Source organism: Carcharodon carcharias, chromosome 8 (assembly GCF_017639515.1).
Source record: "Carcharodon carcharias isolate sCarCar2 chromosome 8, sCarCar2.pri, whole genome shotgun sequence".
Taxonomy (NCBI): domain Eukaryota; kingdom Metazoa; phylum Chordata; class Chondrichthyes; order Lamniformes; family Lamnidae; genus Carcharodon; species Carcharodon carcharias.
In genome coordinates this window covers 88756666-88778956 of record NC_054474.1, presented here as the reverse complement: position 1 = coordinate 88778956, position 22291 = coordinate 88756666, and the positions used below count along the sequence as shown (strand labels likewise).

At 44.1% G+C, this 22291-nt stretch overlaps 1 protein-coding gene across 1 annotated transcript in view; it reads right to left on the bottom strand.

Annotated features, from left to right (window-relative positions):
• LOC121281101 (regulator of G-protein signaling 14-like) overlaps positions 1–22291 on the bottom strand; it is a 112809-nt gene that overhangs the window by 20358 nt on the left and 70160 nt on the right. Inside the window, exons 4-9 of the mRNA XM_041193778.1 lie at positions 15225–15317; positions 9751–9894; positions 7054–7233; positions 5333–5477; positions 3122–3237; positions 1255–1446 (exon numbers count right to left, since the gene is read on the bottom strand). Coding sequence (XP_041049712.1) covers positions 1255–1446; positions 3122–3237; positions 5333–5477; positions 7054–7233; positions 9751–9894; positions 15225–15317 — 870 coding nt within the window. The remainder of the gene's footprint in view (positions 1–1254; positions 1447–3121; positions 3238–5332; positions 5478–7053; positions 7234–9750; positions 9895–15224; positions 15318–22291) is intronic.

Sequence of the window (22291 nt, the reverse complement as noted above, 5' to 3'; positions counted from 1 at the left end):
TTTTTAGTGTGAAAAACAGATACAAACTTCATTCATTCACAGGAAGTGGGCATCACTGGCTAGGCCAGCATTTATTGTCTATCCCTTCTTGAATCATGTGGTGTAGGTACACCCACAGTGCGGTTAGGGAGGGAGTTCCAGGATTTTGGCCCAGTGACAGCATAACTTCCAGGTGGTGATGTTCCCATATGTCTGTTGCCCTTGTCTTTCTAGATGGTAGTCGTTGTGGGTTGGGTTAGTAAGGAGGACTTTGCAGAATCAATGGAGCTGAGTTTGCCATTATTATGGTGATGCCAGGTGGTCTGCCCAGATTCATTCCTTATTAACATGCTTTTATATAACTGAATGGTTTGCTCAAGTTAAGAGTCAACATGTAGGCCTGTATTAGTGAACCAGATAGGGTTTTTATAACTAGCAGCAATGGTTTCATGGTCATCATTAGTTTTTTAACTCCAGATTTTTATTGGATTCAAATTCCAATATTTGCCATGGTGGGATTTGAACCCCAAGTGCCTAGAACATTCCCCTGAGTCTCTGGATTACCAACCCAGTGACAATACCATTATGCCACTGTCTCACCCTTGCACCACCTTCAAGTTAATGTACCAAGAATGGCCTGGAAAGGCAATTGCTCCTAATTCCTGAGAAAGTCCACATGTGCGTTTCTTGATGCAGGACAAAAACAACAACTTATCTTTATATAGCACCTTTAATGTATTAAAATAGCAAACTATTTTTGCAGCAGAGCAAATTTGAGCCATTTAAGGAGAAATCAGGGTGGATGACCAAAATCTTGGTTAGAGATGTTAAGGCTGTTAAAGAGATGGGTTTTAAGGAACATCTTAAATGAGCAGAAAGAGGTGGAGAGGTTTAAGGAGGGAGCTTAAGGCCTAGGCAGGTGAAGGCAAGGCCATCAGTGCTGTAGCGATTAAAATTGGGAGACTGAAGAGATCAGCATTGGAAGGGTGCAGATATCTTGGAAGGTTGTGGGGCTATAGGATGAGAATTTTAACTTGAGGATTTGAAGAAAGGGCAGGGAAGGGGAGTTGAGGTATAGATCAGCCATAATCTAATAGAATTATGGAACAGGCTCGAGTGGATGCATGGCCTACTGCTGTTTTAATGAACTGAGCCAGGGCCTTTTGCTGTATATGAAGCCTAAACCACAGAGTAATTTACCCATGAGGACAGCAAGGAAAGCTACCTCAAAATCAAACGGCCTGTAAATCATGAAGTGTTAAAAAGCCAACTTACCTTCTCACTTCCAGCCAGATAGACACTTGTGGCAGCCAAAGGAATCCCATGTCTTTCACAGACGCCAGTCAATAAGTCTCGGATGGTTAAGCCAGGCCGAACCATTGCTAAAGAGGCCGTTTTGTCAGGGAGGTAAATGCAGCAGTATTTCACTTTCTTTTCTTTATCTATCTCTGGGCTCGGTCTCTCAATCTGCAACCAAGAGCAACGGAATATGTTAAAACGCCATCATAATATATCTCAGCGTAGTTTTCTTTCTAATCATCCATGCTTGGAAACCCTTCATTGCAAATGGAAAGTCCACAGTAGTCTTGTAGGGCCCCCTCTCAATCGCTAAAACCACCTCAAGCCCTACAGGCCCTCTAATCCTGTACTATTATGCAGTTCCCACTGACTTTTCTCCACCAAGTATGGCCATGCCCTTAGTGGGCTAGGCCCTAAACTTTACAATTGCCTCTGTAAATTTGTCCGCTTCTCCATCCTTCTTTAATACCGTTGTTAAAATCTACCTCTGTCCAAGATTTTAGTTACCCTTCCTAATATCTTCTTTTGAGGCTTGGTTTCAGGTACTCCTATGAAATGCCTATGGATGCTTGTTAAATGTGCTATATAAATGCAAGTTGTTGTTGCTGTTGTTTCTATTTGACTGGGTATTGCACACTTTCTCCCTGAAAGGGCACATCCCACTTACCCAAGTCCAGAAAGCATAGGCACAGGTGGCAGAGCCAGGTACTAAGGATACTCTATTCGGCCCAAGGACTAGACTGACACTGCAGCTTAACAGAGGTGCTTCAAGTATCTTGTTCATTAAGAGGCATCCTGCCCATTGGGGCATTGACCCATAGGGTTATCTGGGAAAGAATTTTTTAAAAATTCCAGTTCCCAATGACAGGTCTACCTCCTCCAGGTTTAAACAGGAAGCCAAACTTGCTGCTTAATTGTTAACACTGTCATCGTGGACTGAAGACATGGTTCAGGTGAGAAAAGGTCACCGCAGAAAAAATCAAATTAAAGGAAAAAATCGGGTGGGGTGGGGGGAGTGGTCAAAATGTAATTCTGATGCCCTATTCCTTGCTGCATATGATGACCCAGTTAAGAGAGCATTTAAGAGAGCCTAGTCCATTCATGGACAACTTTTCCAACTGTCCATTCTACACATACAAGTCTGGACAATGAGCATAGACACGTTATTCATTTCTGGCAAGCACTATAGCTAAGGCCATTGCTGTAACTGCATGCTGATCAAGAGAAACACGGCTGAGTATTCCCTGAAACATTGAGCCGTAGCTCTGTGGCATTACCCCAGCTGAGATTAGCTACCCCAACAGAGGCTAGAGATGTAACTTGAATTGTTTCAGTTCTCTAAAGCTCCATTTAACAGATTGAAGTTGATTGACCAAAGACCCAGAGGAACCATGAAGAAAAATATTTTTACATGCTGAACAGTTAGATTGTGGAATGCACTGCCTGATAGGCAGATAAGTAGATAATCTGTCCTCAAGGCTGGTCCATTTGAAACCAATTTCATTTGAAGAATTCCTATGGACAGACTCACTTAAATAGCTGGAGGCCAAATCCCAAACATGCATTTTTTAGGGCAGCTGCTGCTGAGTCTCAGCCATTGACATGCTGAGAGGCCAGGGGGTTTGCTGAGTCAGGGTGGCATGCAACAAGTTGGAAGCGAGGTTCAGCTCTGTAGCACCTCATGTAACTAAGGCTGTTCTGTTCTTCCTTGGCTGTATGATGTTTTAGGTTCAACTGGCCCAGATTGCCCATCGCACCCAAAGTGCAGTCCCCCTCCACAACGTCTACCGTAGATTTGGGTAACCTCAAACACAGATTTCATTTTTTCCCCTCTTTATCTTACCTCAGTTCTAGCTTGCAGAGAGCTGAGGAAACCAAGTTCCAAGCTGGCTGTTGAATACACAGACCCCTGGGACTCACGGCGTGATAGGGAGAGGCCATTACTTTCTGCAAAGTCCACTAAAAAGAGAGAGGGGGAATTGTTAATCACATGGTAAAATGTTTCAAATGCCCTAGATCAAGTTATAAAAAGCATCAATTAGTTTCCCTGGTGAGTGAGTGGGTGAAGCCACCTTCTATTTGGTATTAAGTTGCATAGACCACCAAGATGGATCCATCCTTCGTCCGCAACAAACTAGATAACCTCAACTAAGATAGCTGATTGGTAGGCTACCAAATTATTCCCAGTGACTCTCGCTTGTGGAGGGATGGATGGGGACAAGATCAGTCTGGACGATGGTCCTCTCCACAGTTAAAGAGCATGCCAGACACACACCGTAAAAGGTTGCTGATCAGGTTAATTGCTGCTGGTTCAGGAATATATATTGGTCCAGGACATCAGGAAAACTTTCCTTGATCTTCTTCAAATAGATTTTTTAGGTTCACCCACGAGGATCAACAGAGCCTCGATTTAATAGTTCATCTGAAAGATTGGAGCTTAGATAGCGCAGCACTTCCTCTGCATTGGACTGGGCTGTCAGCCTACATTGTGTGTTCAGTTCTCAAGAGTGGAGCTAAAACCCACAACCTATCTGACTCAGGGGTGAGGGCATCACCAGCTGAGCAATCACTGACACCAGACAGATTGGGAGGTGGGGGAAGGCATTAAAAAAACCTTGATTGTCATAATAAGTATTTTTGATGTTTAGAATTTGAAAACCACAGGCAAAAAAACGATACACATAAAAGCTGGGAAAGTCCTCTCCGTTAAATGTAATGGGGGACAATATAATACAACAGCAAAATACTGTAGATGCTGGAAATCTGAAATGAAGGCAAAAATGTTGGAAATATTCAGCAGGTCAGGCAGCATCTGGGAAGAGAAATTGAAACGTTACCTGTTTTTCTCTCTACAGATGCTGCCTGGCCTGCTGAGTAGTTCCAGCATTTTCTGTTTAACTGTAACAGGGAGCTGTGCTCAAAGTGGTTTGGTAACGGGTGATTGTTCTGTTGCAATATCTCCAACTTGTGTGGTCTATGAGTGTTGTTACACCACCCAGAGGTGGACAAGCATAGCCAGTTGGAACTTCAAGCTGTCTTTCTGACAGAGAGGTTAGTGGCTATACGAAAACTTTGACCTTTTTAAAAGCAATTATTTAATGATTTTGGCAGACATTTATTAAAAGCTGACATTTATTGCACATCCCTAGCTCCCTCGAGAAGCTGATGGCAAGTCACCTTCCTGAACCACTGCTGTCCGTGTGATGAAGGTATCCCACGCTTCTGTTAGGTAAGGATTTCCAGGAGTTTGACCCAGCAACGATGAAGGAATGGCAGTTTATTTTCAAATCTGAGTTGTATGTGACTTGGACAGGAACTTGGAGTTGATGGTATTCCCTTCCCCATACCTTTCAGTGGTGAAAGTTGCGGGTTTGGAAGGTGCTGTCAAAGAAATCTGAGTGAGATAGTGCACGCTGCAGGTCGAGGTGGGTGGGTGGGGGGGGCGGTGGATGTTTAAGGTAGTGGATGGGATGTACTTTGTTTGTTATGAAGTCCATTCCAAGGCAGCAACAAAGCTGACAGTGAAGATAATCCACCGTGCACAACATAAAAATCAACTGTTACTGCAATATTGCTAGAATAGCTCAGTTCAGTGACAGGTGAATGCAGAATAAGGATGGGATGCTATGCCCTATATGGTTGATTAGCCTGACAACATTAATGGGATATCAAGGGTAGTTGGTGCCTGTGGAACTGTACCCTAGTTTAGGCTATGTTCAGGAGGGAATGAAGAGGTAGAAAATTAGGAAAAATATATACTTAAAAATCAGAAGTAAATTGTCCTCTAACATGCCAGATGTGATAGGTCATCATACTTACTTTAAAACAACAAGGTCTGTTAACGAATGAGAAAATCCCTTTGTATCCTGTAGCATATCATTGAACTGCATTGCAATTCATTATAACTCATTGCACTCCACAGAATTGCATTGCGATCCATTATATCATATTTACCCTATTACAGACCACTGTTACCTCATACATTGTATTACAACCCATTATATCATACTACACCACACTATAATCCACTTATTAGGTAGTTTTCATGACTAACCTCCCAAGGAATCTCTTTTCTCGTTCTTCCGATTCAGTTTACTTTTACTCCTCCGGATCTGTTTTTCCAAGTTTCCTCCTTTTCTATCATAGCTGTCCTGTGGAATACTGCTGAAAGACTTTCCTGACTTCAGCTTCTTCTTTTGCTACAGTACAGTAAAAGATACATCATCATGGTGATCACCTGCTCACAGGAAGTGAAAGTATTCCAATGCCTGATCTGTCTCACCTGGGCTCAATCAAATGTGTGCCATACGAAAAAGACATGGGGCAAATTTAGTTGAATAAATAAAGGGCTATGAATGACACACAGCATTATTAATGTGCAAATCAGCCAGCAACTCATAGTGAAGAAGAGAAAACACTTGTCCACCAGAGATTAAAAAGCTGAAAGGTTCAACAAAACAGCTCAATTGGCTACAACAAAAACAGAATTACCTGGAAAAACTCAGCAGGTCTGGCAGCATCGGCGGAGAAGAAAAGAGTTGACGTTTCGAGTCGTCATGACCCTTCAACAGAACTGACTTCTGTTGAAGAGTCATGAGGACTCGAAACGTCAACTCTTTTCTTCTCCTCCGATGCTGCCAGACCTGCTGAGTTTTTCCAGGTAATTCTGTTTTTGTTTTGGATTTCCAGCATCCACAGTTTTTTTGTTTTTAGCTCAATTGGCTACCTGATGGAGCACCTGCCAAAAAGCCCTGTAAAGAAATAAGCTATGGTATCCATGCTTAGCTTCCTGAAATTCACCCAATCACAGCACAGATGTGAAATGCGAAGTGTCACAAACTGCTGGACAATTTACACCTTTCAAAATGGCATCAATGATGTGTTTTGGGAAGTTGCTGGATTTACGGATAAATTCCCATTAAACTCACCACAGAGAGTTGAGTCCAGAAACTAAAAGTGTAAATACTCTAAAACAACCCGGTAATTGTTGTTGACTGCCAATCAACTTCCGGTCTAGAAAGAGAACTTTATAAGTGTGACTCTCATTCCTTCAGGTTGTGAATAGTTGTTGGAGATTTTAAAATTCAAATTTTGAATTTTTAGTTTTTTACTCACTTTTCCTTTCTGCCTCTTTTTTTGTTTTCTTGCTTAAATCCAATCTTTCCCTCTCTGTTTTTCTTTTCTGTACATGATTTGACATTAAATTCACCCATTTTAATTTACCCTCCTTTCTTTATTTATTTCTCAATCTTTAATTTTCATTTATAAAGGTGACACACTGTCCTGTTGTTCACAATGATCAGAACTGTCCTGTTGTTCTTGCCATCAGCTCACACTTCCAACAAAAATTTGTAAAACCTAAGCATGTGTGAACAAATCTAACTAACAGGGCAAGCTGGAAAAGCCCCATTCCAGCAAAATCAGGCCCATTCAGTGCTTAAGAGACTCCTCCAAGACTTTATCCACATAAGAAAATTCCACTGGCCTGATATGGAGTGCCCACTATCTCTGTTGTAACACACCCTGCCTACTACAATGCTAGGTCATAGATTGGCAAGAGCCAAGGTTTAGGTACATCCAAATGGAGCAGAGTGGAATTTAACCTGTTAAAGTGAACATACTACCACTGGTATGCTGCATAAAATTAAAAGGAGCACCAAGGAGGATGATGTGGTTTTCAGTGCTGTAAGTTAATTTAATAGAAGTACCCAAGGAGCTGTAAGTTAAAGGTTGTGTCAGATTCTCCATAATCCCCTGTTAGGGATTTGACCTTACCTTCTTGGAGTCACAGGGGCTCACACTCTCCTTGTCAGGTCTGTATTCCAAGGTCAGAAAGCTCCCTTGTGAGTTACTACCAGGCAGTGGTTGACCCTCGACCTCTGCCAACACACACTGCCGGTAAAGTGGGGATTTCACAAAACGTGTGTAGCTGTCAAACTTCATCAGATTAAAGATCTGTAAAGAGGGAAATATAATGTAGTGTTGTAAATCCAAAATCTAATTAAAGAATTAAAGAACAATAGAGGAGCTATTATGCTACTAGGTGTATGCCTTAGGCTACCAAATATTGGGAAGGAGATGAAGGAGCAAATTTGCAGGCAAATAACAGAAAGATGGAAGAACTTTAGTGATAATGGGGGATTTCAGTTATCCTAATACAGACAGTGTAAAGGGCAAAAAGGGGGAGGAATTCCTGAAACGTGTAAAAGAAAACTTTCTTGAGGAGAGAACGAGGAAGGAAGCAGTTCTGGGTCTCTGAAGAATGAAGTGGACCATGTTTCAATGGAAGAAAATTTGAGGAACAGTGATCATAATATTGTCAAGTTTAGAATAACTCATGTAAAGGACATGGAACTCCCTCCCTGGCTGCACTATGCATATACCTACAACTTATGGACTGCAGAAGTTCAAGAAGGCAGATCACCACCACACACTCAAGGGTAATTCGGGATGGGCAATAAATGCTGGCCTCGCCAGCGACAATCACAACCCATGAATGAATGAAAAAAAAAACATCAGACCTAAAACAACTTAACTCATGGAGAGTTAATTTCAGTGAGCTAAAAAGGGATCTGGCTCAGATGGATTCGAAACAAAAATACTTGCACAAAACAGTAACTGAACAAAGAGAGCCCTTTAGAGAGGAGATAGTTCAGGCACAGAAGTGGCAGATTTCCATAAAGGGGTCATCCAAACTGAAGTTTCCTGGATGATTAAAGATTTAGAAATTGCAGTAAAGCTGAAAAGGGAACTTACAACAAAGGTAAGGTTCATAATAAACTAGAGAACCAAGGTAAATATGTCAAATTCAGGAGGTTTTAAAAAAATACAACTGATGTTATGTAGATGGACTTTCAGAATGCTTTTGACAAAGTGCCCCCACACAATAGACTTACAAGCAAAAATACATTGCATGGGGCTAAAAGTACAGTGGCAGCATGGATACATATTTAGCTAAGGGACAGAAAGCAAAGTGTGGTGGTGAATGGTTGTTTTCAAATGTTGTTCCCCAGAGGTCAGTAAGGCATAAAGTACAAAAGCATGGGAGTTATGCTGAAGCATTACTAAACACTAGTTCGGCCTCAGTTGGAATATTGTGTTCAATTCTGGTCACTGCACCTTATGAAGGATGACAAAGCTTTAGGGGGGGATGGGCGCAGAGGAGAGATTGAAGGAATCTGTTGTTCTCCTTAGAGCAGAGAAGGGAAAGAAGAGTTTTGACAGAGATGTTCAAAAATCATACGATTTTGATAGAGTAAATAAGGAGAAACATTACTAACCATGAAGCATATTTAAGGTAGTTAGCAAAAGAAACAGAAATACTATGAGGAACAAAAATGCAACAAATTGTGATGATCTAAAATGTGAAAGGGTAGTGGAAGCAGATTCAATTAAAATTTTCAAATGGAAATTGGATGAATACTTAGTCAAGAAAAATTTGCATGTCTTTCGGGAAAGGTCAGTGAAATGGGGCTTATAAGTTAGATCTTTTGCACAGGTATAACAGGCCAAATGCTTCCACTCGGTGCTGCATGATTCTGATTCTTAAACTGAGTTCCAATGTGAGAAGAAAAATCTAATTAACTGCAGAGATTTTCTACTTTGGTGGAGCCCTCAGCCTATGATTTTCTGTCCAGCGATGGAAAATGATCTGCTGGAATTGTGCAATGTCCTGCATTTATCTATCCTACACTTTATACTGCACTTTGCTGCAATTTTTCAGAACCAATGAAGGACTTCTGAAGTGCAGTCACTGTTGTGATGTAGGAATCCTGGCAGCCAATTTGCATACAGCAAGCTCCCACAAATAGCAGTGTGATAAATGGCCAGATAATCTTTTTTAAAGATGTTGGTTGAGGATAAAATATTGGGCAGGACACTGGGGTTAAACCTCCTGCTCCTCTGCAAAACAATGTAATAGGGTCTTTTACATCCACAGTAAAGACGAGACAGCGCCTTGGTTCAACGTCCCATGAAAAGATGGTGCCTCCTACAATACAGCATTCCCTTGTATTGCACTGTAGACTCAGCCGAAATGATGTACTTAAGTCTCTGGAGCAGGGGTTGAATCCATGAATGTCTGACTATGAGGTGGGGATGCTGCCACTGAGCTATGGCTGACATCTAGTCTGATGGGATAGATGGTGGCTGTTTACCTGCAAGAGCAGACATGGTCAAAGATTGGTTCGGTATAAGTAAAATGAAATTATCCAATATTGCTCCTGCAATCTTTAGGTTCTTAAAACTTTACGGCAGAAAGTTTCCTCTGCTGATTTTCAGGCTGAAATGGGTTCTGTGCACAATGGACATGCCCCAACCAGGAAGTATGAAGCCCAGTAAAGGTTTCACACACAAACTCTTCCTAAAAGTATTGGCTCTAAGACTGCAGACTAATACCAGAGGTGACTTAACCTCCTGAAAGTATGACACTTGATCATGTGGTGGAATGAGACAAAGCCGAGAAGAGACTACCTGAAGCTGTTGTGCTTTGAACATATCTGACGTGGGGTCGTTGAGAACATCCTCCTCCAGTTGTGCCTGCCTGTCGATGTTGATGGGGCTGAGGGAGTTGCTGGACAAGTACGTGCTGTAGATCTCGCTAGCAATCTTTGAGAGCTTAACACAAGAACAAAGGGAAAGGGGTCAAAACAACGCCATTCATGTAATGCTGGGAGTTATACCTGAGTAATTAGGAGATATATAAAAATATACTATTAATAAACAATATTGAGATAGCTTCAATAAGCCCAGCTACTCTCACAGTTACCTCAACTATACTTCGTCACACTCTGCTTCCTGGAAGGACACTATTCCATTCTTCCAGTTTCTTAAACTCCATCATATCTGTTCTGACATTGCAAGCTTTCATACCAATGTTACCAATATGCTCTTTTATCTTCAACTGAGGATTCCTCCTTCCCTCCTCCACCATAGTTGACAGGGCTCTCAACCATGTCTGCTCCATTTCTCACACCTCTGCTCTCATCCCTTTTTCCAGCTCCCACAGAACCATTATGATTTCCCTTGTCCTCACTCTCCACCCCACCAGCCTCCACATTCAACAGGTCATTCTCTGCCATTTCTGCCACCTCCAGCATGATGCCACCGCCAACACACATTCACCTCCTCTCCCTTTTTAGCATTCCAAAGGGACATTCCCACTCCAATACCCTGTCCCCTTCCCATGGCACCTTCCCATGCAAGCATAGGAGATGCAGTCCTTGCCCTTATTCCTCCATCCTTCTCACTGTCCGCAGCCCCAAACACTCCTTCCAGGTGAAACAGTGATTTAGTCGTATTTCTTTCAATTTAGTGTACTTCGCTGTTCACAGTGCAGTCTGCTCTACCTTAGGGAGATTGGGTGGCCACTTTGTGGATCACATTCATTCAGTCCACAAGCATGACCATGAGCTTCCGTCCACTTGTCATTTTAATCTTCCACACATTCCTACCCTGTCATCTCTATCCTTGGTCTCCTACACCATCGCAATGAAGCTCAATGGAAACTCAAGGAATGGTACCTCATCTTTTAATTCTGCACTTTACAACCTTTCAAACTCAATGTTGAGTTCAATAATTTCCGATCATAGCCTCTGCTCCCTTTGTTTTGATGCATTTTTGTGTTTTCTCTTGTTTTTAGATAGCACCTATTGGTAATGATTCTGCTTTTCCCATTTATACCTCCATTAATCACATCTTTTGCTTTTTTACTTGTTCCATGGCCATCTATTTTGCCTGCATCATCATCCCTTTTGTCATTTTATCTCTCCTTCCACCCTATCACAGACATACCCTTTTGTTCTTACTCCTGCTGCCCACTGCCACCACCCCTTCACACCAACAACATCCCCCCCAACACCACCCCTTCCCTCCTTTCCCTGCCTGGTATAAAACCCGCTGCATTTTGAACTTTCCAAGTTCTGATGAAAGGTTATCAACCTGAAACGTTAATTCTGTTTCTCTCTCTCCAGAGATGCAGCTTCACCTTATGAATATTTCAGACATTCTCCTTTTATTTTTCAGATTTCTAGCGTCTGTGGTGTTTTGCTTTGGTAGCAACAGTGTCCTCCCTGGTGTCCTGGACAATATTTCCCCTCAACCAACATCAGTGAAAAGAACAGATGATCTGGTTATTCATCACATTGTAGTTGTGGTGTCTTGTTTTGGTTGCCAGGTTTCCTACTTTACAATAATGACTACATTTCAAAAGTAGAGTAATTGTGAAGCACTTCGGGACATCCTTTGTTGTTGAAAGGCACAATATTGATGGGGCAGTTGTCTTCAGCATCTCACATACGAACACACAGATTAGGAGCCATTCGCCCCCTCGAGCCTGCTCCACCGTACAATAAAATCATGGCTGGCCTGACTGTGGCCTCAACTCCACTCTTGAAGGCAAGCCAGAAGATGGAGAAACAGACAGGTTTCCTGCTCTCAAACCCGAGGCTGCTCATGGGTGGGTGGTTGGAGAGGAAAGAATCAAGCTTCACTGTGACTCCCAAAGCCAACCATAAATTTGCTCTCCTGAGGTGATCAAACAGCACCCGTATCCAGGCCAGGGTGCAGTTGGGGGTGGAGCCTGTGGCAATGGATTTTTCCATTCCCCTCCCTCTCAAGATTTATGCCAAATTTGGAGCAAGTCACATAAGACATCTGCCCAGACGTTATGATGACATAAATATTAGGGATTCAATGTATTGTGTTGTTTTCCCCTCAGCGTATTTATTTTCCAGCATTGCCAGAGGTCTTTGAATTTATAAAATTTGAAAGGCTAGATTTTGCAGTGCAATTCATTAACAAGTGATTGACTATGTTACAGAAACAGCCATCTGTAACTGGCAAATCAATCTATGGAAATCAAGACTAAACTGCAGAGACAATGGCCGAGATTTTGTTGGACTGACGGGGGCGGGGGGTGGGGGGGGGGGGGGGTCTCACCTGCCGGTTAGAGGACAGCAGGGCACTCCCACTCCCAGTTACTTCCGTGGGGAAGGTCTGAGAGAATCAAGTGCCATTCAGGCACTAATATGGTCACAGTCGGGCCTACCCTGCAATTAGGTTCCCCGGCGGTGAAATTCCTGCCTGCCAAGAGCTGCCAGCCAATCAGAGGCTGACAGCTTCTCAGCCACCAGGCCCACCAGGAGCAGTGGCAGCTGCCAGCACTGCACTCACCAGAGACCCAGGATTGCCAAGGGAGTCCATACCATAGGCGGGCGATAGCAGTACAGAGGTCATGGGATGGCAGACAGGGAGTGTCAGAGGTAAGGGTAGAGGGGTGGCTTTCAGCACTCCCCCTCAACTTCCCGCTGGCTGGTTCCCTTCATCAGTCACTGCTCTTGACTACGAGGAACAAACCCCCCTACCCCAGGAAGCCTCTGGCAAACTCAATAAGGTTTGCTGGGCAGCTTTCAGAAGGTGCAGAAAAGCTCTGCAGCTCCCAGTTAATCGCTGAGCCAACACTAAATTGCATTGGGCTCAGGGATAATGGGTGTTAGTTGCCTCATTAATGAGTCTAATTGATATCCCACTGGTGGTGGCCGAGAATCCCGCATCAGCTCCTTCCCGCTCCGACTTAACTAGGGAGGTTTTGCCACCTCTGGGAGACCGAGGCAAGCCCCCTCCTGCGATTATGTGGGCCTGGCCGTCATGTTTCCCAGCATGATGGGCTGCACTAAATCCTGCCCAATTTTTCAGGGAGTGAGCAGTCAATCTGTAGAACAGGTTTCTGTGAGATGACAGAAGCAGTTAGTTTTTGATTCATTCAAATGCAAATCAAACAGATTTTTTTCAGAAAACAACAATTTGTGATACAGAAAATGAGTACTTTGAAACATCTGAAATGTTTAGGAGGAAATGCTCCCCAACACTTGGTTCCATTGTAGATCGATAGCTACTATTAGTTTTTTTTTAATTCTTTCATGGGATGTTGCTCAGCTGCCAGCATTTGTTGCCCATTCCAATTGCCCTTTGAGGATAGTTAGAGTCAACCACATTACTGTGGGTCTGGAGTCACACATAGGCCAGACCAAATAAGGACAGCAGGAACAAAACCAAAAACAAAATTAGCTAGAAAAACTCAGCAGGTCTGACAGCATCTGTGAAGATGAAGACAGAGTTAACGTTTCAAATCCGTATAACTTCTTCATCAGGACTTAGGAAAAATAGAAATTAGGTGAAATATAAGCGGGTAGAGGTGGTGGGGGGGGGGGACAGATGGAGCTGGATAGAGGACCAGTGATAGGTGGAGGCAAAGAAGAGATTGCCAAAGATGTCATAGACAAAAGGACAAAGGTGTGTTGACGGTGGTGATATGAGCTAAAGGATGTGCTAATGGTGACATTAAGGGTGTAAAGCAGGATGAGCAAGTGACAGATGGCCCTAGTTGGGGTGGGGTAGGGGGAAGGGATCGAAATAGGCTAAAAGGTGGAGATAAAACAACGGATGGAAATAAATTTTAAAATAATAATAGAAATAGGTGGGAAAATAAAAATAAATAAAAAAAATATATAAATTATTAGAAAAAAGGGGCATCGGAAAGGGGGTGGGGATGGAGACCTGAAATTGTTGAACTCAATGTTAAGTCCGGAAGGCTGTAAAGTGCCTAATCGGAAGGTGGGGTGCCGTTCCTCCAGTTTGCGTTGAGCTTCACTGGAACATTGCAGCAGGCCCAGGATGGACATGTGGGCATGAGAGCAGGGTGGTGTGTTGAAATGGCAAGCGACAGGGAGGTCTGGGTCATGCTTGTGGACAGAGCAAAGGTGTTCCGCAAAGTGGTCACCCAGTCTGCGTTTGTTCTCTGCAATATAGAGGATACCGCATTGGGAGCAGCGAATGCAGTAGACTAAATTGAGGAACGTGCAATTGAAATGCTGCTTCTCTTGAAAGGAGTGTTTGGGCCCTCGGATGGTGAGGAGGGGGGAAGTAAAGGGGCAGGTGTTGCACCTTCTGCAGTTGCATGGGAAGGTGCCGTGGGAGGGGGTTGAGGTGTAGGGGGTGATGGAAGAGTGGACCAGGGTGTCCCTGAGGGAACAGTCGCTATGGAATGCTGCCGGGGGGGGTGAAGGGAAGATGTGTTTGGTGGTGGCATCATGCTGGAGTTGGCAGAAATGGCAGAGGATGATCCTTTGAATGCGGAGGCTGGTGGGGTGATAAGTGAGGACATGGGGGACCCTATCATGTTTCTGGGAGGGAGAGGAAGGTGTGAGGGCGGATGCTTGGAAGATGGGCCGGACACGGTTGAGGGCCCTGTCAACCACCATGGGTGGAAAACCTCGGTTAAGAAAGAAGGAAGAAATGTCAGAAGAAACAGGACAGCAGATTTCCTTCACCAAAAGGCTTTGGGGAGCCTGGTGACTTTTTACATAAATCAATGAGGGTTTCATTGTCACTATTACTGAGACTAGTTTTCATTCCAGGTTTGTTTAAAATTAAGTGGTTGAATTTATCAATTGAACTTAAATTTCACCAGCTGTCGTGTTGGTATTTGGACCTGATTACGAGTCCAGTGACCTTACTACTATACCACCATCTCCCCTTATATCAGATCGACTACCAGGGTGGAGGTGCACTGACCGTTTGTTGTCTATCATTTCCTACGTTCATATTCTCTCATCCTAACCAGAACTGGGAATTGCTGTAAATAGCTTCAGTGCCCACTCAAAATACTTAAATGTCCCCCAATTCCAGGGCTGGGGTCAGAGGTCATGAATGTAGGCAAGGGGCAGATTAAAGTCCCACTTTGTCAAGGATCCCTTGTCATTGCGTCAAACAGGAAATCAGGGGCCTCATTGTCCACACTTGGGCATGATCGGTGTTCTTTAGGGGAAACAACATGAGGACAGCCAGCAGATAGATGTCCCTACCTCAGCTGGTGCCTTCTGGAAGAAAGAAGACAGTTGAAGACATACAAAATGCAAATGTAGGGACTAGAATTAGCCAACACTTACTTGGTCCAAGTCATCTGCTGGGATCTGCTGAAAGCGTTCACAGGCTTGCCAAAATAATATGTTTTCCGCACTGAATTCCTTCTTTAAAAACTCCTAAGGAAAGTGGAGACAGTTGCGATTACCATGGGAAAAGTGCGCTTGGTCAAACTAACCTATTTCACTTTTCGAGATCAACGTTACATAGCTACCATATCCCTTTGAACATTTCTCTCTCCAGAAACACGACTGTCGGTACGATAGCCACCATTACAACTTGCATTCATATAGCGCCTTTACTATAGAAAAACATAAGGTGCTTCACAGAGGCATAATCAAATAAAATGTCAAAGAGGTGAGTTTTAAGGAGCGCTTCATAGTCCTACGCTGTGAAGAGACCAGGAGTGACCCAGATTCATAGTTCTATTTTCTACCAGTAGTGAATATTCTATGCTTTGCAGAGGTGAGAATTGAAGCAGGTTTATTCCTTTACACCGTGCCTGACCAGCAATGATGCTATTCCACCGTGTGGAGTCAAGACATTTCCCCAAAGAATGAGACAAAATCTATTGGCTGTCACTCCCAGGCCTCCAGCACATGTCACTCGACAAAATCTTGGTCCAGTTTGGCACGCTATTTACTTGGCTGCCTGTTAAATGTGTTCTGGGAATTTCTGATTAAGATGAGAACTTCTACAAAATGTCACCATTCCCAGTATTGAAGTTGTTTCCACAAATACACAAATTACTTTACACCACAGAAAAAATACCTTTAGCACTGTCATATGGCAATGACTCACCAACAACTAATTTCATTTCCTTCCAGGCAAGTGCAGATATGGATCAATTTGTTGAATTTACCTTCAATTTATAACAAACCTATTAATGGGGCACTGGGATTCCAACCCCAAAAACAAATGGGTGTGAGTCAGGTGGGAGCTTAAACTGTTAGAAATCTGAATCCAGATTTCAGTGCACCCATTTCCAGTTTCAATAGCGGAGGGGTGGGCTGGGGCTTGTGGGGGGACACAACCCATTCCCAAGTGGCAGGTTTGAAGTTTAAACATGTGCCTCATATAAACCATTTCAAATTGAACTCTGACCAACCAGGCTTCCTGAGCCTTGGGAAACCTACCAGCTAAAGAGAGGCAATGGACAGCTTGGTCCAGGGGATGAGTGCGTTTCCTGATTACCTGCAGAATATGTGATTGGACATCCTCCCCCACAGTACTTGAGACCTCACCCTGCCAAGTACCCCCCAGGCCTGTGGTGGCCTAGGCAACTACAGGGAATCCATTTGGTGCTGGAAGGGTTAATGGAGAAGTTGAATTGTATGCCTAGGCCTAAGAGAAAAATACTCCAACCTTGAGAAACAATACCATCTTGTCTGACCACAGTTGTAGGATGAGCCCTGAGACATTCCATTTTGTTCTTTCTCAGGCCGAATGTAATCAGGGTTGTGATAAGCAACTGCATAACCAAACATCTGTTGTGAGGGAAATGGAAATTTACTGGAACATGGATTGGTCAGTTAACTTATGCAAATAAATGGATAGGTTTGTCCAAAATTTACTGATTGGCTGTAAAAATGCTTTTAACAAGTCTGCGTGTATTCTGCTATGAGACTGTACAGTGGCTCTCATTGTGCTGTCTCCCTTGTGCACAATTAATAAATGGGGTTTCTATGTACGAAATGATGCTTCGGAGTGATTAATCTCAGACAGTTTCTTGGAGGTTCCACTGGCCGGACTCACTGGATCTGTGGTTCCCCTTTGTTATCAGGCTGCAACCCCTTCTCCTGTAGCTAGTCTAACTGATCTTATTCACTTGCAGTCACAGGCATCTACCCGTGAACGACACAGTTGGACTCAAGCATCGTGAGCACAACGCTCTGACGGCTTCTGGATTTCTTCTGGTGGCCATGCAGTTGACCCTGCTTCACTCCTGCCCTGGATTGCCCGCATGTCACATTCATTTACCCATGCGGGCAAAGGGGGATGAACAGAATGGCACAGCAGATGTGGTTTGCGCCTGGGTTTTTCACCATGGCAGCTAAAATAGCTTCACAATGTCTGCTTTGTCAGTGACATAACCCAGGCAAGATGCTCACAGTGACTGCTGGTATGGGACCCCAGTCATGGGGCCCGTTTGTACATCTACAAATGGACTTTACACAAATGCCTAAATAAATGGGATATAATTATGTTTTAGTTATAGTATGTCTGTTCTCGCAATGGGTGGAGGCGTATCCCACCTGACAAAATGATGCTATTATTGCTGCAAAATTGTTGTTACTTGATTATATACCCAGGTTTGGGATACCAGAGATTTTATCAAGTGATAATGGGCCTCATTTTATTGCTGAAGTGATAAAGGAACTGTTGAAGGCCTTACAATGCAACCATCACCTTTCCTGCCCATACCACCCCCAGTCTACTAGGGCGGTGGAAAGACAAAATGGTATTCTGAAAAACAAACTAGCTAAATTATGTGAAGATAAAAACAAAAAAACTGCAGATGCTGGAAATCCAAAACAAAAACAGAATTACCTGGAAAAACTCAGCAGGTCTGGCAGCATCGGCGGAGAAGAAAAGAGTTGACGTTTCGAGTCCTCATGACCCTTCGACAGAACTTGAGTTCGAGTCCAGGAAAGAGCTAAAATATAAGCTGGTTTAAGGTGTGTGTGTGGGGGGCGGAGAGATAGAGAGACAGAGAGGTGGAGGGGGGTGGTGTGGTTGTAGGGACAAACAAGCAGTGATAGAAGCAGATCATCAAAAGATGTCAACGACAATAGTACAATAGAACACATAGGTGTTAAAGTTAAAGTTGGTGATATTATCTAAACGAATGTGCTAATTAAGAATGGATGGTAGGGCACTCAAGGTATAGCTCTAGTGGGGTTTTTTTTATAATGGAAATAGGTGGGAAAAGGAAAATCTTTATAATTTATTGGAAAAAAAAAGGAAGGGGGAAACAGAAAGGGGGTGGGGATGGGGGAGGGAGCTCACGACCGCTTTGCAGAACACCTGCGGTCTGTCCGCAAGAATGACCCAAACCTCCCTGTCGCTTGCCATTTTAACACTCCACCCTGCTCTCTTGCCCACATGTCTGTCCTTGGCTTGCTGCATTGTTCCAGTGAAGCCCAACGCAAACTGGAGGAACAACACCTCATCTTCCGACTAGGGACTTTACAGCCTTCCGGACTGAATATTGAATTCAACAACTTTAGGTCGTGAGCTAAAGACATCTTTTGATGATCTGCTTCTATCACTGCTTGTTTGTCCCTACAACCACACCACCCCCCTCCACCTCTCTGTCTCTCTATCTCTCCGCCCCCCACACACACACCTTAAACCAGCTTATATTTTAGCTCTTTCCTGGACTCGAACTCAAGTTCTGTCGAAGGGTCATGAGGACTCGAAACGTCAACTCTTTTCTTCTCCGCCGATGCTGCCAGACCTGCTGAGTTTTTCCAGGAAATTATGTGAAGAAACTGGTTTGACATGGCCTGAAGCTCTACCCTTGGCGCTCATGACTATGCGCTCTCACCCTAACCATACCACCTCCCTTTTCCTTCATGAAGTTGTAAAGGGACGTCCCATGCTCCTCCCGATGGCCCCACCTTTGTCTTCTAGGGAAATGGACATCCACACTATGGATGAGGGAAAGATTACATACTAATTCTCTCAAGAGCTTGCATATACGGGTGGTAGAAGCTCAGAAAAAGCCCACCATCGAAGATTGCCATCAATACCAGCCCGGGGACCTTGTCCTGGTTAAGACCTTCAGGAGAAAGAACTGTTTGGAACATCAATGGGAGGGATCTTTTCAAGTCCTGCTCACCACCCATACGGCCGTGAAGGTTGAAGGACGCCCTTGTGGATCCATGCATCGCACGTCAAGCGGACGCTGACTTCGGATGGAAGTGCTTGTGCAAGAACTTTAACTGAGCCGTCGGAATGCTGACTCTGATTTGGATCCTGTCCTGCGTGGTCCTTGCGGGAGCATGGACTACCAATTCTGCGGTTCAACGAATGCAGGCCGTTGCCTTGCAGGTCAATCGAATTAAATGTTGGATTTGTACTCATTTTCCTGTTAACCCCTCCTCCTCAGAGATGCATTTTCTGGCTTTCCCCTCAGATTCCACTTGGTCTCTAGGTAATACAGGGGCCCTCATTTTTTGAACGCCCATTTGGAGACAGGAGCCCACCTTTGTGGTTGTTAAGGAGCCGGCCTGACTATGCGTCAGGAGAAATTATTCCAAGGGTAGTACTCGGGTGGGTGAGTTGCCGTTGGGTTCCTGTGTCTACCTTGCTGATTATGACTACCAGGATGGTTGATTTCGGTTCCACAACCAGTCTGGTCCTATGACCATCTTTTGGGAGTGCAAGGCCAATGAGACAGTATGTCTTTCGCAGGTCCCGAGATCAGAGGCTAATCTCACATACTTTAATGTGAATGGGTGTGATTGCCAATGATCATACAATCTCACCTCAAATAATTCCACCTCCACTTGGACCTCTAATGGCTGCTACACTGAAGAATCTGGGCCTTGTAATTACAAAAATCAGTCCAGTTGCCCCGACTTGTTGGCCCTGCGAACTTTGCAGCTCAGTCAGACCTGCCGCATCCGCTGGTATGCCCAGACAAATTCTTCTTTCATCTGGAAGTAGCTTAACTTTTGCCAAAATTCCACTTATTGGTACCCTACCCTTGTCCGCAATGGCTCATTTTAGTTTTGTTGAAACAGGGCGTACAAAACCCTCCCTGTCGATTGGGCGGGCACGTGCACCATTTGCTATATTGTCCCTGAGGCCTTTGGGGTCGAGCGCCTTACCATCCACTCTCTCCACAACCATTTAGGGCCTATGAGGCGTCATAAACAATCGACCTGGAACCCACTTGTTGCCCGTAACACCGGATTCCACAAGTTTGTCCAGGCTCTTGTCCAGGTCTAGGGGTCTCAGAGCTGGAAAAGGCCACTATTAATATTTCCACTACAATGGAACTTTTTGAGAATATGACTGTTGACGCTATTCAGAGTCTGCAGGAGGAAGCCAAGTCCCTTTCCAAGGTTGTCCTCTAGAACCGTATAGCCCTGGACTTCCTGCTAGCGGCACAGGGGGGAGTCTGTGCAGCTATTAATGAAACATGTTGTTTCTACGTTAACAAGGACCAGAGGATTGAGATTGATGTACATTTCATTCAGGACCAGGTGCGCCTCCTCCATGCAGTTGCCCAGGAAAAATCCTTTGACTGCTGGGGGTGGCTCCCTAATGTCGGCAGGTGGTTTGGGGGCCTTTTTAAAACCCTCCTCAAATACCTTGTCAGAGGCCTTGCCCAACTCATTGTCCTGTATGTAGTTATCCAGCTTGTCCTCTGTTGCATCCACTCTGTCTGCCGATGTAGAGAACATCAAGTCCTGGTGGCAAGCCAGCTATCTATTCCCTCTCTCTCCTCAGGAATCAGGACCCCACTGAGGATGAAGCCCGGCAACTAGGATACAAAGAGCTTGGCTAAGGGTGGTGGATTGTCCTTTTGGGACAAAAGGGGGGAAGTTTGGTGGCCTAGGCAGCTGCAGGGAACCCATTTGATGCTGGAAGGGTTAATGGAGAAGTTGAATTGTATGCCTAGGCCTAAGAGAAAAATACTCCAACCTTGAGAAACAATACCATCTTGTCTGACCACAGTTGTAGGATGAGACCTGAGACATTCCATTTTGTTCTTTCTCAGGCCGAATGTAATCAGGATTGTGATAAGCAACTGCATAACCAAACATCTATTGTGAGGGAAATGGAAATTTACTGGAATATGGATTCGTCAGTTAACTTATACAAATAAACGAATATGTTTGTGCAAAATTTACTGATTGACTGTAATAATGCTTTTAACAAGTCTGCGTGTATTCTGCTACGAGACTGTAAATAGCTCTTATTGTGCTGTCTCCCTTGTGTACAAGTAATAAACGGGGTTTCTAATTACTAAATGATGCCTTGGTGTGATTAATCTCTGACAGGCCTATAAACTTGCTGTGCTGAGGCCTCTGTCCTCACTCTACCCCAAGGCTTCCAGCCTCCCTCAAAAGGCCTATTATCTTTCCCTGAGGCCTCTGACCACCTCCCCTTGAGGCCTTTAATCTCTCCCTCAGGCCTTCGATTCTACATGCCTCTAATCCATAACCATCCCATCTTCTGGGAACAAACAAACCTTTCCACCTGAATTGACAATCCTAACCCTACACAAGGATCAAACCACACTACCCCTCCCCTCTCTGGGTCAAGGCTTGATATGCCTGGTCCTGTGACATCTTTCCCAGAATCCCCCTGTTTGACTGCCGGCCAAGCCTGTCAATCAGGCCAATCTCTGGGTGGCGAATTGGTCGGTCGCTGATACCACTCACAATGTAGTGTTAAAATTCCACAGAAGGTGGGGTAACCTCAATGCCATGCAACCACCTCCCTCACCCTCCGCCCCCTCCATCTCCCCCTTCGCAGCCTTCTCTTTTCTATAGCAAAAACCCTAACTCAATCATCCTTTCCTTATTAGTATATCCTCTCAGTTCTGGTGTCAACTATCAAGAAAGCTAAAACCAAGAGACTTCAGTAGAGTTGACAATGGAACAGTCACAACCAAATGCCAATACTGCTCTTCCTAGGTCAATTTCTGTGAACACTATGGTTAACTCTTGAAATACTTTTGAAAATTTCACAATATTCAGCGAAATAACTCGGAGTATTTCTGATCCTATGTAAATTAGCCCAGCATACACTGTGGTACAGATACTATGACTGTTACATTACTAGACTTATAGGGCAAGATTTCCCAGCCCCAACACTGGCGGGCATTATTGTGGGCAGGATGGAAAAATTTGGAGAGCCATTAAAAGTCTGGCTCTCCGAATTTTCCCACAATGCCCGTCAGTGTCGGGGCTGAAAAATCCCACCTATAATCAAGGTAATATGAGTTCAAATTCCACCACAGCAGTTTGAGAATTTGAATTTTGGGATCTGGTAATTAAAAAGTTGGGGAATCGATAAAAGTGGCCATGATGCTTAAGTGGTTCATTGATGCACTTTAGGGAAACCTGCAGTC